We start from the raw sequence: 16689 nt of genomic DNA on the forward strand, positions 1-16689 counted from the left end.
AGTGTTTGTTTGTTATAATATTTTAACAACATGAGGTTCACTATCTACTTATCGTGTCTTTATTTTCACACTTGTCCATGTCCCATCATCTTCTTCTCTTCCAGCTTCAACAGATGTTGGTAACAACGAAGCTGGGAGCAGTAGACAGTGTGATATACTGATATGTCTAGATGCTCCATCTGATGCCGTTTATGTCCAGTGTGGACATTGCCCGGGTTACATGTCTTGCTTGAAGAAGGTCAAAGCCAAGAAATGAGGATATCCGGTATGTCGCGTCAATATCAATAAGGTTTATGAGACTGTTTCAAAGTCCATGGGACTATTTTTTCTCCTTCATTATCCGTGTGAGACTTCAATTTTTTTCAACCATTGAAACTAAAATTGTCTCTATTGCTCAACAGAAAAAAATCAATACACTCCTAACTCGTTGTCTTACAAAAGCTATAAACAGTTCATATGTTAGTAATGAGTATTGTTGTTATATCTAATCACTCTTTAAATTATTGTAATGAATCCTGAGATTGGTTCCAAAAAGCAAGAACAGCATAATTAATCATTGTACGGAAAAAGTTTGGATGGGTTAATAAACTGTTTGTGTTCATATAACTTTTTTCCGTTAATTACTCTTTTCTTTTTCTACATGCCTAGCTAGCTCCTTGATTCACAATAAGTACATTGAGCAATTATTGTATGTCTCAATTCAATCTTATAGAAACAAAGATGGGCATTTTGATTAGCTACATTTCGAGCATGGAAACATATAACTTTGTCATATCTATAGTTTTGTTATTTTAGAAAATTACAAAAATTTAGCACTATTGATTACTTGATATATAGTTGTAATAGCAATAAACCATAATAGTATCTTAATAATATATTGTCAACTTTTTAAAAAAAGAACAACGATTTATAATTATATATAAGAGGATTACATTATTCAATGGAAAATTACTACTTTTGTTTGGAAATTAGAGTGAAATAAGTGGGCTACAAGATAAAGATATCCCCACCACCAAATGTAGCATAAAGAGAAGCTTCATGTCATTGCTATTAATGGCATTATAGACTAGACGTATTAAACAAATAAAAAACCAAAAAAAAACAAACAAAACTACAGTAAAACCTCTATAAATTAATAAAGTCGGGACCAAGAAATTTTATTAATTTATAGAAATTTTAATTTATCGATAAATTAATAATTATTAATTTATAGAGAAACTTTCCTAATTTGGTAAAAATATATTAAAAACATGATTTAATTTTTATAACTAATATTTTATAAAATCAATTACAATGAAAATAAAAATTACCATGCTTTGAAGATAGCATTCAAATATTTTTATATTGTAAAAATATTAAAAATGAACTCTAATAAAAATTAATGAGTTAAAAATGAACTCTAATAAAAATTAAGAGTAGATATATACATATATTTAGATAATTTTATCTAATTATTAATTTATATTATTGATGGGACCATATATTTACAAAGGAGTTTCAAAAAAAATATTATTTTATTATATTATCGAATAGTGTTCAAAATTACACTAGTCCCAACTTGAGACCGGAAAAATTTATTAATTTATAGAGATTATTAATTTACCGAGTATTAATTTATAGAGGTTCTACTGTATATAGTACATGTCTAGCTAAATAAATAACTAATAACTCTCATATGTGAGGATCGGTTAAAATGATTTTTCATTCTAAATTAACTGATCCATTTTTATGTTAAAAAACAATTGAATGATCTTAACTTTATAAGCTCAATAATTAAATATAAAAGAAGCAAACAATTTACATAAGTTAAGGTTTAATTTTAGTTACAAATTATACCAAAAATATAACAATACGTGAGTCGATTGAAAAAGGTGGTTTGTACAATCTACCAGACTTCGACTGTTTCATACATTTTAGGTATAGAAAATAAATAATTAGCGTTATCATGTATTCTGTGAAAGTTCGGTCAGTTGCTAAATGATGCAACTTTAAGAAAATTAGACGTCTACTTTGTTTTTGTACAAGAGAGAAAAGATCCAAAAAGAAAGAAACCAAAGTGAAATTTTTTTTTCACATGGTCCACAATGACATGAAAATGGAACAGTATAGATTTGATTGATTGACTCAACATTTCTCCTTCCTTTATTAAGTAAAACCATTCAAAAACACACTCCACTGCTCATTTTTTTCCCTTCTCTGTCCCCATCCAGTTTTGTACCTCTGCCACAAGTTAACCCTTGCCCCTAACTTCTTTCAGGGGTTATCTCGTCTATTCATTCCAGGTGTTGTCCACTCACACCAAGAAACCAAAAAGCCATCGTCACTATATTATTATTCCCCCTCTGCCCACCCCTACTCTCTCCTCTAATTAGTTGATGTAGCACTTGATTTGATTCCATGTTTCTCATTTAACTATAAACTACTGTATTTGTCTAGATTTGTAGATGAGTGTGGAAATGAATCATTATAGGTTATATAGCTTATAAGTTAGTTTGGTTTAATTCAGTTTTTCTCGCAATTAATTTTGGTGTAAGAGACCATTCTATTTCGTTGGAGTGAGTATTTGTGGCTACTCTTATTCCGTTATTCTCAAAGATTATAAAGTATTGTTTGAAGAACCATATGGAGCAATACATATGTGATTTTTTGGTCAGAAAGAATGAGATATGAGGCGCTGCAAGGTATCAACACTACGCAAATTATACTTGCACTATCGAGCCATGCTGTAAAATGTATATGATCTGGATATTAAAACTGAAAAAATATATGATCATAAACAGATTACGTAAACGTAAGAAATTAAGGGCATAGCTCCTATCCATGTAACTAGCTAAGATAGGTTAGTTCCTTCTTCTCCGGTCCAATATATCAAGGAAGTGGCGCGAATCAAAAATTTGTTCTTAGGAAAGTGTCAGTGGTGTATTAAGGGGAAAAATGTCATGTAAACCATGAACTTTCAAATTGTGGTTATTTAAACCATGAACTTTATTGTAGGCCATTTAAAACATGAAATTTCATTGACTAGCTCTTTTAAATATTAAGTTTTGTTGACTAAGCCAAAAAAGACATGACAATAAATTCGTTAACCGAGCAACTAACAGACGTTACTATACCGTTAACACTCTCCATTAGTGACAAAACAACGTCGTTTTGATGAAAATTTTAGTTCGAGAAAAATGTCATTTAAACCATGATCTTTTAAATTGAAGTCATTTAAACCATGAACTTTCAAATATAGGCCATTTAAACCATGAACTTTGTTGTAGGCCATTTAAAACATCAACTTTCATTGAGTGAGATTTTTTAGACATCAAGTCAAACTATTAAGTTTGCTAACATGTCTTACTTCAGTCGATCACAAGGGTGAATACAAACATCATGATCACAAGAACAAAAAACATCATAAAGGTCACAAGCAAAAGCACAACAAAGATGCGGTAAAATAACGCATCGAAAACCTAGAATCTTAAATAAAGTGATTAATTCTATTAAATTAAAATAATGTGATCAATCTTTTAGACTCCAGTGTGACATCCTAATAACTAGAAAAAAACTCAATACACAAACAAAAAGACACAAATGACACGACAAAACGACCAAAACTGAGTACTAAACAAAAGAAAAAATACGCTAAAAGTACCATATATCACTCGTTTTGTTAGCATAATTAATGTCATGTCGAGTTTAGCTTAGTCAACAAAACTTAATGTCTAAAAAGTCTCATTCATTGAAAGTTGATGTTTTAAATAACCTACAACAAAATTCATGGTTTAAATGGCCTAATTGAAAGTTCATGGTTTAAATGGTCTCAGTTTAAAAGTTAATAGTTTAAATGACATTTTCGCGAACTAAAATTTTCATCAAAACGACGTCGTTTTGTCACTAACGGAGAGTGTTAACGGTAGACGTTTTGTCACTAACGGAGAGTGTTAACGGTAGACGTTGTAGACGTTTTGTCACTAATGGAGAGTGTTAACGGTAGAGTAACGCCTGTTAGTTGCTCGGTTAACGGATTTAACGTCATGTCTTTTTTGGCTTGGTCAACAAAACTTAATGTTTAAAAGAGCTAGTCAACGAAAGTTCATGTTTTAAATGGCCTATAACAAAGTTAATGGTTTAAATGGCCTCAATTTGAAAGTTCATGGTTTAAATGACATTTTCCCCCTTTATTAACTAAAAGAAGTGCTGAGAATAAGTCCATTGAAAATTTTGTATTGAGTGTCCAGAGATAATAACCAAAGAAAGGTAACCGAGGAGTGGTGAATATTTTACATGTAGATTTAGGCCAAAGATCACTGATTTGCTACTATACCTGACCTTGTACCAAAAAAAAATAAAAAAAATAATGCAATTAAAAATTTGAACCAATAAAAAGTAAGTATACTAGGTGAAAATTTATATCTTATGTACTACTATTTTATATAACATTTTCAACCATACCCCTTTAATCTTCATCCGCCAAAACTATTCAAAGTCTTCTTACACAACAATAATGATTTAAGAGATATATCATATACGTAATGTAAGTTGTGTTTAACTCAATCTCTATAGTCAAAATAAAAGCTTGCATTATTATTTATTCCACTGTTATTAGTCAAGCAAAAGATTAAATGATATTAAAAGAAAAATATATATTTATATGACTCCATTCATTTCACTATTTATAGCAATGACTCCGATACCCTCTTCCTCTTCTCCTTTTCCTCCCATCATCTTCCCTTATCAACTTAGAGAGACTCATAAAGCTCCTCTCTCATCTTCATCATAACCTAAAACCAAAAAAGAAAACAGATCTTAGCTTATCAGATCTTGGTATCATGGATCCTGTCCTCGGCTTTATGGGCACAACAAACATCTCACATAACACAAACCTTATGATCGCTGCCGCAGCCACCACCGCTACCACCTCCTCATCTTCCTCGTCATCCTCCGGCGGTTCGGGGGCTAACCAGTTGAGCAGGTACGAGAATCAGAAGAGAAGAGATTGGAACACTTTCGGACAGTATCTACGCAACCACCGTCCACCACTTTCTCTCTCTCGTTGCAGTGGTGCTCATGTTCTTGAATTCCTCAGGTACCTCGACCAATTCGGCAAGACCAAGGTATAACATTTACACTTACATATGTGTATGTATTTCTTACATTTAAATACTCTCTGTGATAAGTTTTCACTGATATAGATCCAAATATGTCTAATAGATTTGGGTTTCCTTGACCTAAAAACCTAAAAACAATTTTTTTGTTATAGTTGGGAATATGATTCTTATAACAGATGTGTAGTAATATAACAAACGAGATGAGTCTCACTGATCTACATTTATTTAATCTCACTTAGGTTCTATATCTATCATATATTTTCATCTATCACCGACAAATAGTATTGCAATATGATTGTTAATTGTATTTATTCAAAAAGTTAACTCAATCATTATATGCACATAAATAAAATATAAAAGATATGTTCTATGATTCTTACTGGATTCTTACTGTGATGATAGTTGTGTACACGCTATGACGAATTGTCCTAGAAATGTTATAGAATGAAATTTGGTGATGAAGTTAAATCACCAACTTTGATCTTGTATCCTCAGGTTCACACACACCTATGTCCGTTCTTTGGACACCCAAACCCACCAGCACCATGTGCATGTCCACTTCGACAAGCGTGGGGTAGTCTGGACGCACTCATTGGCCGTCTTAGAGCCGCTTTTGAAGAGAACGGTGGTTCACCAGAGACGAACCCTTTTGGTGCACGAGCCGTTCGACTTTACCTAAGGGAAGTGCGTGACTCGCAGGCTAAAGCACGTGGAATCAGCTATGAAAAGAAGAAGCGGAAGCGACCTCCTCCGCCTCTACCACCGCCTCAGCCCGTGATTTCAACTAGCCCTAATTAGCACTTGAGTCATGAGTAAGATGTTTCAATGAGTACGTTTATTTACAACTTTTATATATAGTATTTGTCAATGACGTCGAACATGCACGAGCTATTTTAGTGTCACATGCCCTTTTCTTCCTAATCCTTTATTTGGCAAGCTAAAGAATTTTTTTTTTTGTATTAAATAAATTTGTAATTCTTTTGCTTGGCCTCACATAAGAGTGTCTTCACATAATGTGGATACATAATTATTTTATGTTTATTTTTAATATACATACATTAGGCAAGTCACAAGTTTTACCGTAGCACTAAAGGACCATATTATTTTCATTTTTTAACGAAAACGAACTACGAAAAATTGTAGTTATGTTGGTTAATTATTTCATTTACTGCATGAGTAATAAAAAAAATAACATACAGTAGTATATGTTAAATAACATACAGTAGTATACAAGAAAATGCATAACTCAAAGAAAAACAAAAATTACGGTTTACCAATATAATGCAACTTATTTTTTTTAACAAGTTCAATCAACCAAATAAAACCATGCGTTTTCTTTACGCTATTCAAGGGTTTTTATACTTTACAATACTCACTGAAGTTTTCAATCAAGAAGAAGCTCATTAATTCAATTATTTCAAAACTGTAACTCTATAAATTGTTTGTTATATGTATCACATTATATATACAAGTACTAACTAGTACTCCCTCCGTTTTATATTACTTATCATTCTAGGTAATTTCACATATATTAAGAAAACCATTTAATTTTCTATTTTACCCTTCACTAATATATTGTTTCATTTGTTTTAAATAATTAATAAGCTAAAAGTGAAAGATAAGACTGGAAATTTGATTGATAAAATTGCATCGTAAATATAAAACGACAATTAATATGACACAAAGAATTTCCTCTAGAATGACCGGTAAAAAAAACCAAAGGGAGTAACTACTAGTAATGTTTTGTGGACGTGGGACACTATATTAAGTTTTTTTTTTAATTTGCGATCCCAATGCAAGGCGAAATATGGATTAGTAAAGTGAAAATATACCATTTTGACACAAATTTGACAATTAATTGCTAGATTAACACTTCATCCTATCTAATGACTAAACTGACACAAATTTTAGGTAAAAAATCTAAAAATCCAGAATGTTTTTTTTGATTTTTTTTGGAAAAAACGAAAAACCAAAAAAAATAATAGTATTTGATATTTTGATTTAAAAATATGATTAATGAAAAAACTAAATGTTTAAAAATATGATGTTTATATTTCTAATATAATTTATAAAAATAAAATATGAATTAATATTCAAAAAATTGTTTATAAAAATATTATGTATAAAGATATAATTTAAAAATATGAACTTTAAGATGATATAGATTAAATAAGTTTTATAAAAAAATATAATGTATAAAATTATAACTAAAAATAATGTATATTAAAATATTAAAATAATATTATGAAAATATAATATAAAATATATAAAAATAGGATTTTAAAATATGATGTTAATTTTTAAATATGATTTAGGAAAATAAAAATGTATGACTGAAATATATGCTTTAAATATATGAGTTTAAAAATATCATTCATAATATGATTTATAAAAAATATAATTAATAAAAATATGACTGAAAAAAGTATAACTTAAAACAAATCTGTTGTCATTATATTTACATTTTACATCTAATAAATCTGTTATCAAACACCAGATTTTTGGAAGCAAACAAAAAAACTGTCATAACTTAAGCAAATCTATCATAACATATGATATTCACATAGGTCATTTTAGCAATTTTTTAAAAATGTTATAAATCTGTTATCAAACGACAGATTTTTGGTTAAATTTAAAAAACTGTCGTAACTTAAAACAAATTTGTTATCACTAGAGGTCAACCTAGTAATTATTTCTCTGTGAAAAAATCAGATTTTTAATCAAGAAAATAAATCTGAAATAACTGTGAAAAATAAATCTACCAGACATTATATTAAATCTGTCATATATTCTGAAAGTCTGTGGTGTCTTTATAAATAAGTCTGTCGTAAAAAATAAATTTGTCATCAATTATAAATCTGTCATAACTGTAATTAAAAAATTTATCGTCCAAAATAAGTCTGTCATCAAAAATATGTCATACAAAAATAAACTTGTTGTACAAAAACAAATCTGTCATACACAAATTAATCTGTCACAACTAGTCCGGCAGACGTTTGAATATATTTTGATTTAAAAAAAAAATTCTGGGAGGATAAATTTGACTTTATTTTTTTCCTAACAAAGTAAAAAGGGTATTTTAGGCAAAAAAATAATTTATCTAACCCTTACATTTTATGAATTACTTTAGTAATTAACCTCCTAATTTGGGTCAATCTAGTTTTTCTCCCATTAGTAAATTTTATAGTAGTACTAATTGGGTTTGATTGTCTGATTCTTATACTTCCTTCGTTTCAAAATATAGAATGTTTTAGTAGAAACACACATATTAAGAAAAAGTTACTTTTAAAAAGTTTAACCAATCATACTCAAGACTGCATAATATAAAATATAAAATTAATCTAAAAGTTGCATAGAAAGTTGGAAACATCCTATATTATGAAACAAAAATAATCTTCTAAGCATCCTATATTATGAAACGGAAGGAGTAGTATATACTAGCTACTTAAATTTTTCATAATTGGCCTCTCCAATCGTAGAACCAACTTATAATATAAGTTGAATATTATTGTAGTTTCGATAAGACGTGACAGGTTGTTCGTGTCTTTTCATGCTAGTGTGCGTGCGTACGTATGCCTTCATTTGTAGCGTCTTAATTTGGTAGGGAAATGGCAAATCATCCAGTTTCTTGTCCTTGTTACAAAAGTCTTTGCTTTTCTTTATTTTATAAGATATATAAATATTCTTGTAACGGTAAATTCTGTATCTCATTTTAGCATCTGACTATTATTTTTTTTTTGCTAAGCAGCATCTGACTGTTTACGTTTTCATTTGATTGCGCTTAAAATTTACATGTTATATAGTGTAAAATATCTTTATAGTCTAGTTGTAAGACTCTTCAAGTTATATTTTAGATCTTTACCGTAAGATATTGTATAATGAAACTAGATCTTTGGTATTTAACACTAGCATTGCCGATGAATAATGAAACATAACACATAAGAGTTCACATGGAAACAGTACGAAGACAACAAATTTGCTCCTAGTCATATTACAAATTGGTGTCAATATATAAACAACTATTGTTAGTCAATTTAATTATATCGTATAAAGAATGGTGGCATAACAACATAAAAAGGGAAACATTACATTACATAGGTGAAGAAGATTTGATTGGTGGACCAAAGCGGGTCAGACGGCATCACACGCTCTCACCGCCTCATTTGTCATTTCATGTCAGCTCTTCTGCTCAAACGATAATGTAATGGAGAAAGAAAAAATAAAAGACTAGTTTGCCTAAAAGACAAGTCATTTCTCCTCCGTTAGATCTTCAAGACGTGGCTCGATCTCTGCCCTACTTGTTTTCCTCCTCTCTTCTCGGACTCGGAGTTAAGTTTTCAGTCTTTTGACTTGTTTCCAATTTCCCATTCAAAATGTATAAAGCCCATTTGTTTACAGGCTTCAGCATCAATACAAGTAGTTTTAGCATCAATACAATACAAGTTGTTTCTTTTTTGAAACTCTCATGTGTATGTAATGTATAGCATGGATGGAGATTTCAAACTTAGGAAAAAAAAAAAGTTTACTCATTCTACTCTTAAGAAAAAAATGAACCATATGGATGGATTAACCACTTTCAAAAAGGTGTGTTTTGGTATTTGTCCACTTAGATCTATAGAAATTTGGCTATTAATTAAAAAACCTAACAATCATAGCATTAATGGACTAGTGTTTTAAGGGTTGTTTCAATGGACAAATTGTAGTGAACAAGTTGTTGTGATTTGTGAACATATCAAAACATATTATGGACAAGTTTTGGATGAACAAATCTGAAAACACCCATTTTAGTACTATATAACAAAAATTGAATAAAAACAGTTTCTTGTAAACAACATAGAAAAGACTACAAAAAGAAATATCGTGGGAATCATTTGTATTTTTACATATATATATATATATATATATATATGTAAAACATATTTTGGATCATATATAAAAAGATAAATTAAAACCATACCACCCCAATTGAGTAACTTTTGTAAATAATAGAAGTTTCGAAATAATCACTAATTTTTTTTTTTTTTTTTACTTTGGTATACCGTATACATTACTCAAAAGCAGTCTGTTAACTTTGGTTGTGTATATACACCTAACTAAAACTCACAAGTATATTAAAATCGGGATAAGTCAACCATTTGGACATGTCGAATCATTTATTTTCTTCCTAGTAACACTCCACAAAAGACCAGAATTTTTTTTTAAAAAAAATAGCGTAGATCCCCAGAGCCCATACACAAACACACAAAAAAGTCATACTATGAGTCATTAGTTACAATAAATAAAACTTTTATCTCTTCATATTTTTTCATGTTACAAAAACAAAAAAATAAGATCACCGACACACACACCCAACACATTACTAAAAAAAATATTTAAATTCAACGAAACAAATAATTAAATTCAATGAAAAAAAAAAAAACAAAAGAAAAAACGAAGTTGACGCTTTTTTAATTTATTTCTCTTTCTTTCTTTCTTTCTTTCTTCACTCTCAAATTGGTTTGTTTGCTTTTGTTCGTTCGAATCCCAATGTAGAATAAGTAAGGAAGAGGAAGAAGAAGAAGAAGCAGTCTCTGAAACTTCATCATTAAGATCCGAATCTCGCTCTTGTTTTTTTCTCCATCTCTCTCTCTCTCTCTCTCTCTCTCTCTCTCTCTCTCTCTCTCTACTTTGAATGACCTCCCCACGATTTTAGCATCTCTCGATTTCGTTCTGTTTTGTATTCGTCTCTTCCAAATCTCTAAGCTACTGGTGAGTGATTCGCTTTTTTTTTTTTTCTTCCGAATCTTTCTATTCCATTACTTTACTTCGTCTTGTATCTGGAAGCTTTTGTTCGGAACTAGGTTTCTGGAAATTCCTAAATTGATGTTGAGATGCGATTTCGATTTCGATTTTTGTTTGTGTGTTGTGTTGTGTTGTGTTGTGCGTGATTTGTGTCGTATCGTAGTTTTCATAATTTGATACTTGTTTGAATTGTTTGAATCAGATCTCCATGATTAGCAACTTTTTTTAGATTTGTTAATGGCATTGATCAGGATCTTATGTTTGTTTTCGTAGAATCTCTTGGTATTGAAGTAATCACTAAATACACAAAAAGGCAATGAGGGGGAGATCAGATGGAGGGAAGAAAAAGCCAGTGATTGTATTAGTCTGTGTTGCATCGGTAGTACTTGTTTTTGTATATCTCTTCTTCGGCTCCTCTAACCATGGAGCTTCAGCTATTGAGTATGGGAGGAAACTTGGGTTAGGTGGTGATGATGATGATACCAAAAAGGATGACTCTTCTTCTTCTACCTCGTTTTATGTAGAAGATGGAAGCAATGATGGTTTCACACCAAGAAGCTTTCCTGTGAGTTGTTAGATAATAATTTAAGCTTGTTCGTTTGATTGATGATTAGACAGTGTGGTTTAATATTGTTTTTTTCTTTTTTTCTTGCAAAAGGTGTGTGATGACCGGCACTCAGAGCTTATTCCCTGCTTAGACAGGAATCTTATATACCAAATGAGATTGAAGCTTGACTTGTCTTTGATGGAGCACTATGAACGCCACTGCCCTCCTCCTGAAAGACGATTTAACTGCTTGATTCCTCCTCCTCCAGGATATAAGGTTGGTCATTTCCTCTGGCTCTGGTGGATAAGATCAGTGTCTTGACTTATTTTGAAGCTAATTTCTTAGTCGAAAAATATGTCTAGATTCCAATCAAGTGGCCGAAAAGCAGAGACGAAGTTTGGAAAGTGAACATTCCTCATACTCACCTTGCGCATGAGAAGTCTGATCAAAACTGGATGGTTGTCAAAGGTGAAAAAATCAATTTCCCTGGTGGAGGCACACATTTTCACTACGGTGCTGATAAGTATATTGCATCAATGGCAAATGTAAGGCAGTTACTATATCTTATGTGCAACAGAGATATGCCTTTCTTCAGTTACTGATACCAATCTTGGAAATTGCAGATGCTTAAATTTCCAAACAATATTTTGAACAATGGGGGAAATCTGAGGACATTTCTTGATGTTGGATGTGGTGTTGCAAGCTTTGGAGGTTATCTTCTTGCATCAGAGATTATGACAATGTCCTTGGCACCTAATGATGTTCATCAGAACCAAATCCAATTTGCTCTTGAGAGAGGCATTCCTGCATACCTCGGTGTCCTAGGAACCAAGAGGCTCCCATACCCAAGCAGATCCTTTGAACTTGCACATTGTTCACGTTGCCGAATTGATTGGCTTCAAAGAGATGGTATTCTTCTTCTCGAGCTAGACAGGGTGCTAAGACCTGGTGGCTATTTTGCATATTCATCTCCAGAAGCATATGCACAAGATGAAGAGGATCTCAGAATTTGGAGAGAAATGAGTGCTCTTGTGGGGCGTATGTGTTGGACCATAGCTGCGAAAAGGAATCAAACTGTAATCTGGCAAAAACCTTTGACAAACGATTGTTATTTGGGAAGAGAACCTGGAACCCAGCCTCCTCTTTGCAATTCTGACAGTGACCCCGATGCTGTTTATGGTGTAAACATGGAATCCTGCATTACTCAATACAGTGACCGTGAGTTTCATTCTTCTCCTTTCTTTTCATTGACAGAGAACACAATTCCGTTTTGTGATATTGCATATCTGAGAACATGAATGCACACTAAATCATTTTCCAACGTTTATATTAGATGACCACAAAGCCAAGGGAAGTGGATTGGCTCCATGGCCAGCTCGATTAACCTCTCCTCCTCCTCGGCTAGCTGATTTTGGATATTCTACTGACATGTTTGAGAAAGATACAGTAAGGCCCACAACCTTTTTTTAGTTATTGCAATCCAAGCTCCAATAATATGTCTATATAGAGGTTGTATAAACCGTAAATATTGCTTGTCCATACAGGAAACTTGGAGGCAGAGAGTAGATACTTATTGGGATCTCTTGAGTCCAAAAATTCAATCAGACACTGTGAGGAACATAATGGACATGAAAGCAAGCATGGGTTCATTTGCTGCTGCTCTGAAAGAAAAAGATGTTTGGGTTATGAATGTTGTTCCTGAAAATGGACCAAACACGCTTAAACTTATATATGACCGAGGCCTGATGGGCGCTGTTCATAGCTGGTTAGTATCTCTCTTTAACTTTTCACTTCATTAAAATCCATTAGTAATATATGTTCCTCCGTGATTTATCGTGTGATTATATCGCAGGTGTGAAGCGTTCTCAACTTACCCGAGGACTTACGATTTACTCCACGCTTGGGACATCATATCTGATATAAAGAAGAGAGGTTGCAGTGCAGAGGATTTGTTGTTGGAGATGGACCGTATACTTCGGCCAAGCGGTTTCATACTCATAAGGGACAAACAATTAGTAGTCGACCTTGTGAAGAAATATCTCAAGGCTTTACATTGGGAAGCTGTTGAAACCAAGACAGCCTCAGAATCAGACCAAGACTCAGACAATGTCATACTCATTGTCCAGAAGAAGCTGTGGTTGACAAGTGAGAGCCTCAGAGATTTGGAGTGATGAATAAATGATGATGAGGCCAAAAACTGCCTCCAACATGAAAAAAAAGAAAACCACATTCACAACTCACAAGAGATTTCTTTCTTAAGAGAATCTAATCGAAACATACAACGAAGAAAATTCGTTTTATAGCGGCAATTTTAACGTTCTTTTCCTCATAAATCTTTCTTTCGTTTACATAATTCATGTATGTTGTTTCATGTTTGTAAGGTTCGGTAGAGATGACTAAAGTTTCCTATCAAATGAAACTCTTTTTTTGGTGCAATTTATGTATTAAATCATTGACTAATAGATTTATAAACCCATTGATTATTCACTAATCATTGCTTCATTAACCTTATCCAAAAAAACTTGGATGATGAGGAATCATCTCTACAAGCTCTTTTAGAATGGAGAAAGAAATAAAGAAGGAAACTTAAAAGAAGCGTGATAGCAACAAAAGCATGCGTGTTATTTACTTAGTAGTCCCCATTAGATGAGAACTCAGGAAGTAACTTTACTGTTGTTGGAAGAAATCTTTAGGTTTATGTCCCAAGCAAAATTGAAGATAAGTGATTATTCTATGATACAAAAAGGAAATAATTAAGAATAATTGCATTTGATGATTAGGACATTTTATTGGTCCAAAAGGAAACTAAAAACATGTGAAAGCATTCTACAAATTTTTGTTGTCTCGTGGACACAACAAAGTTGAAGCTGTTGTCCACTTCTCTAAGTTAACTCCCATAATCGATGCTCCCCCACTTTCTTGATTCTCTATGTATTCTATCCAAATAATTGGTTTGAAAATTTATTAGCCTCGGGTGCATGACAATAACATCTATATTTTTACATTTTATAGCTAAAACTCATACATCAATATTCAATAGTTAAACGAAACATATAAAAATCCAATAATCAACGAGATAAATAAAAAGATCAGAAACTAACCGCGTTGAATCTTTTTCAAAAGACAGACAAGTTGTTTACTCGTTTTATTAGCTAGATGACTTTGTTTGGCATTTTTAAATTTAATATACACCTAAAATTTACAAGAAAATAACATGGTAAGGAAAATATGTGCTATGAAGAAAATTTAAAAGTACATTAAATATTTTGGGCATAAGATAATACGGAATTTGATTAGTTGTATCATTTAATATTTTATTTAATATATCTGTATTTGTGGTATTACAATGAATAAAATATTGAATAACAATATAAAATCCAAATTAGTAGGTGGAGATAAAAATCTATTTAATAACTTGAAAAGAAATGAAGTATAAAAGATGACTACTGACTTCAAACGTTAAATATTTATATGGATACATTATCCAAAAATATTTCAACTTATTTTTATTTAGTATGATAAACTGATATTTTACAAAGTGATCTAGATGGTCACGTAAGATCCACCAGAACTCATCGACATCTAAACGGCTGCCTAGACTGCATAGATTTAAGCGATTTAAACAAATCTAAGCACTTTTAAGAAGTTTGAAGCAGTTTCAAGCAGTTTTACAATATCGTTGATAAGTTATTTTGTAACTAATTTATGTGTTTTAGTGTATTTTTCCAATACATATGTTCAAATTTATAAATTTTATCTCTATAGACATGGTTATAAAAATTAACAGTATGTTTTCTATGAATAAAATGAATTTTTCTAGTTTTTGTTTATTGCTTAATATTTTTCATTTTAAAAAATGAGTTTCTATAGTTATAATTGTAAATGCCTGCAACTACCTAAAAATGGATTACCATCCGCTTAACGCTTAACATTTTTCCTTTTCTGTTTTCTTACATATACCAACTTAATAATTGTCAACACCCCAAAATTTTGAAGTTATACACACGACAATTAGTCATGTAGAAAACATTGACCGTTAAACCATATGACAAAAACAAAAATAATGGTTTCTGTTTTTGTTTTCGTATTACTATTGTTGGAACCGCTACAATTATACTCGTTACGTAGTGATACATCTAAGTTTTATGAATAGTACAAGACATTTAAATTTATTTTGAAAAATATGAATGTGATACATACCTACAAAGTTTGGCAAACACAAATGGTCCCCGACGTTACTATCCCCCACCTCAAAGCTGTTCATATCGCCCTTCAAAGATTGTGAAAATCAAAACCCTTATCTTCTTAAAACTCTTTAAATGTGTTTTTTTTTTCTAAAGATAAAGGTGTTTTTTTTTTTTTGAATTCGGATTGTTGTGGCACATAAACAATGCACGAATATTATTCTTAAAAGTTTTGAAGTGTTCGGTAGTTCATTTAGCAAAACATATTTTTTTTGAGGTTTGTAATCCGTAGATGGTATGAACCAAAAATTAAGGAAGCACAGAATGTTGCCTTTAAAAATTTAGAAGGCTAAAAAGAATATTTAAAAAAAAAATAGAATTCCTTATGTCAGATTTTTGTCTTTGAACTTTTATTTATATTGTTCTTGTACTTTCGAGAACATAGATAAATATTTGATTCCTCAAATTGATAGTATTGATACGATTGAAAGTGGTTTTTAACATGAAGGAATAGGAACATAATCTTTTTTTTTTGAGACAAAAGCATGGAATTTTGAATTTAATTTTATTAAAACAAAATTAATAAAAAAATTACGTATTTTCTAGAAATATTAGTATAAAAATCGATACTTATATTAAAATCAATAAACTGAAATATCTTACAAGACTTGACTCTATATTTTTAATTTTGATGAAATAAATCTTAATTATATTTTGTATTGTTATTAAAAGTAGAGAACTAGTTTTTACTTTTTTACCATCGATAGTAACAATTTGCTTATAAAAAAAATTAATAATAATGTTTCCTCGCATTAATTTTGGTGTGCCTAGATTATAAAATCTTCCATAGAATGGAACCTTCCAAGTTTATAAAATCTTATGTAACTAATCTTCCTATTTACAGGCTAGTTATTAATCTTCCTAGTTAATATAATAGAATTTATAAATCTTTCTAGTTTATAAAATCTTCCACTTTTCGATACAGGCTGATTTGGAACTTGGAACACAATGAACTTCATAACCAGTATTTTTACACATTTAGTTTATGACCATACTTTGCATTCCATATGAACTTGATGAA

The 16689-nt window shown here is 31.0% G+C and overlaps 2 protein-coding genes across 2 annotated transcripts; both read left to right on the forward strand.

Annotated features, from left to right (window-relative positions):
- On the forward strand, positions 4660-6162 carry LOC104746822 (protein LIGHT-DEPENDENT SHORT HYPOCOTYLS 4-like). The gene is made up of 2 exons (XM_010468352.2): positions 4660-5102; positions 5592-6162. Exons 1-2 carry the CDS (start codon positions 4818-4820, stop codon positions 5892-5894), a joined length of 588 nt encoding a protein of 195 aa, XP_010466654.1. The 5' UTR covers positions 4660-4817; the 3' UTR covers positions 5895-6162.
- On the forward strand, positions 10547-13860 carry LOC104746823 (probable methyltransferase PMT1). The gene is made up of 8 exons (XM_010468353.2): positions 10547-10844; positions 11151-11442; positions 11536-11700; positions 11787-11969; positions 12048-12642; positions 12758-12870; positions 12969-13189; positions 13277-13860. Exons 2-8 carry the CDS (start codon positions 11194-11196, stop codon positions 13593-13595), a joined length of 1845 nt encoding a protein of 614 aa, XP_010466655.1. The 5' UTR covers positions 10547-10844; positions 11151-11193; the 3' UTR covers positions 13596-13860.

The sequence above is a fragment of the Camelina sativa genome, chromosome 15 (genome assembly GCF_000633955.1).
Source record: "Camelina sativa cultivar DH55 chromosome 15, Cs, whole genome shotgun sequence".
In the NCBI taxonomy this organism is placed as follows: domain Eukaryota; kingdom Viridiplantae; phylum Streptophyta; class Magnoliopsida; order Brassicales; family Brassicaceae; genus Camelina; species Camelina sativa.

Coding starts and splice junctions, on each gene's coding strand:
- LOC104746822 (XM_010468352.2), top strand. CDS start 4,818: ATGGATCCTGTCCTCGGCTTTATGGGCACAACAAACATCTCACATAAC. Junction 5,103..5,591: donor ACCAATTCGGCAAGACCAAG/GTATAACATTTA, acceptor TTGTATCCTCAG/GTTCACACACACCTATGTCC.
- LOC104746823 (XM_010468353.2), top strand. CDS start 11,194: ATGAGGGGGAGATCAGATGGAGGGAAGAAAAAGCCAGTGATTGTATTA. Junction 11,701..11,786: donor CTCCTCCTCCAGGATATAAG/GTTGGTCATTTC, acceptor AAATATGTCTAG/ATTCCAATCAAGTGGCCGAA. Junction 12,871..12,968: donor ACATGTTTGAGAAAGATACA/GTAAGGCCCACA, acceptor TTGTCCATACAG/GAAACTTGGAGGCAGAGAGT.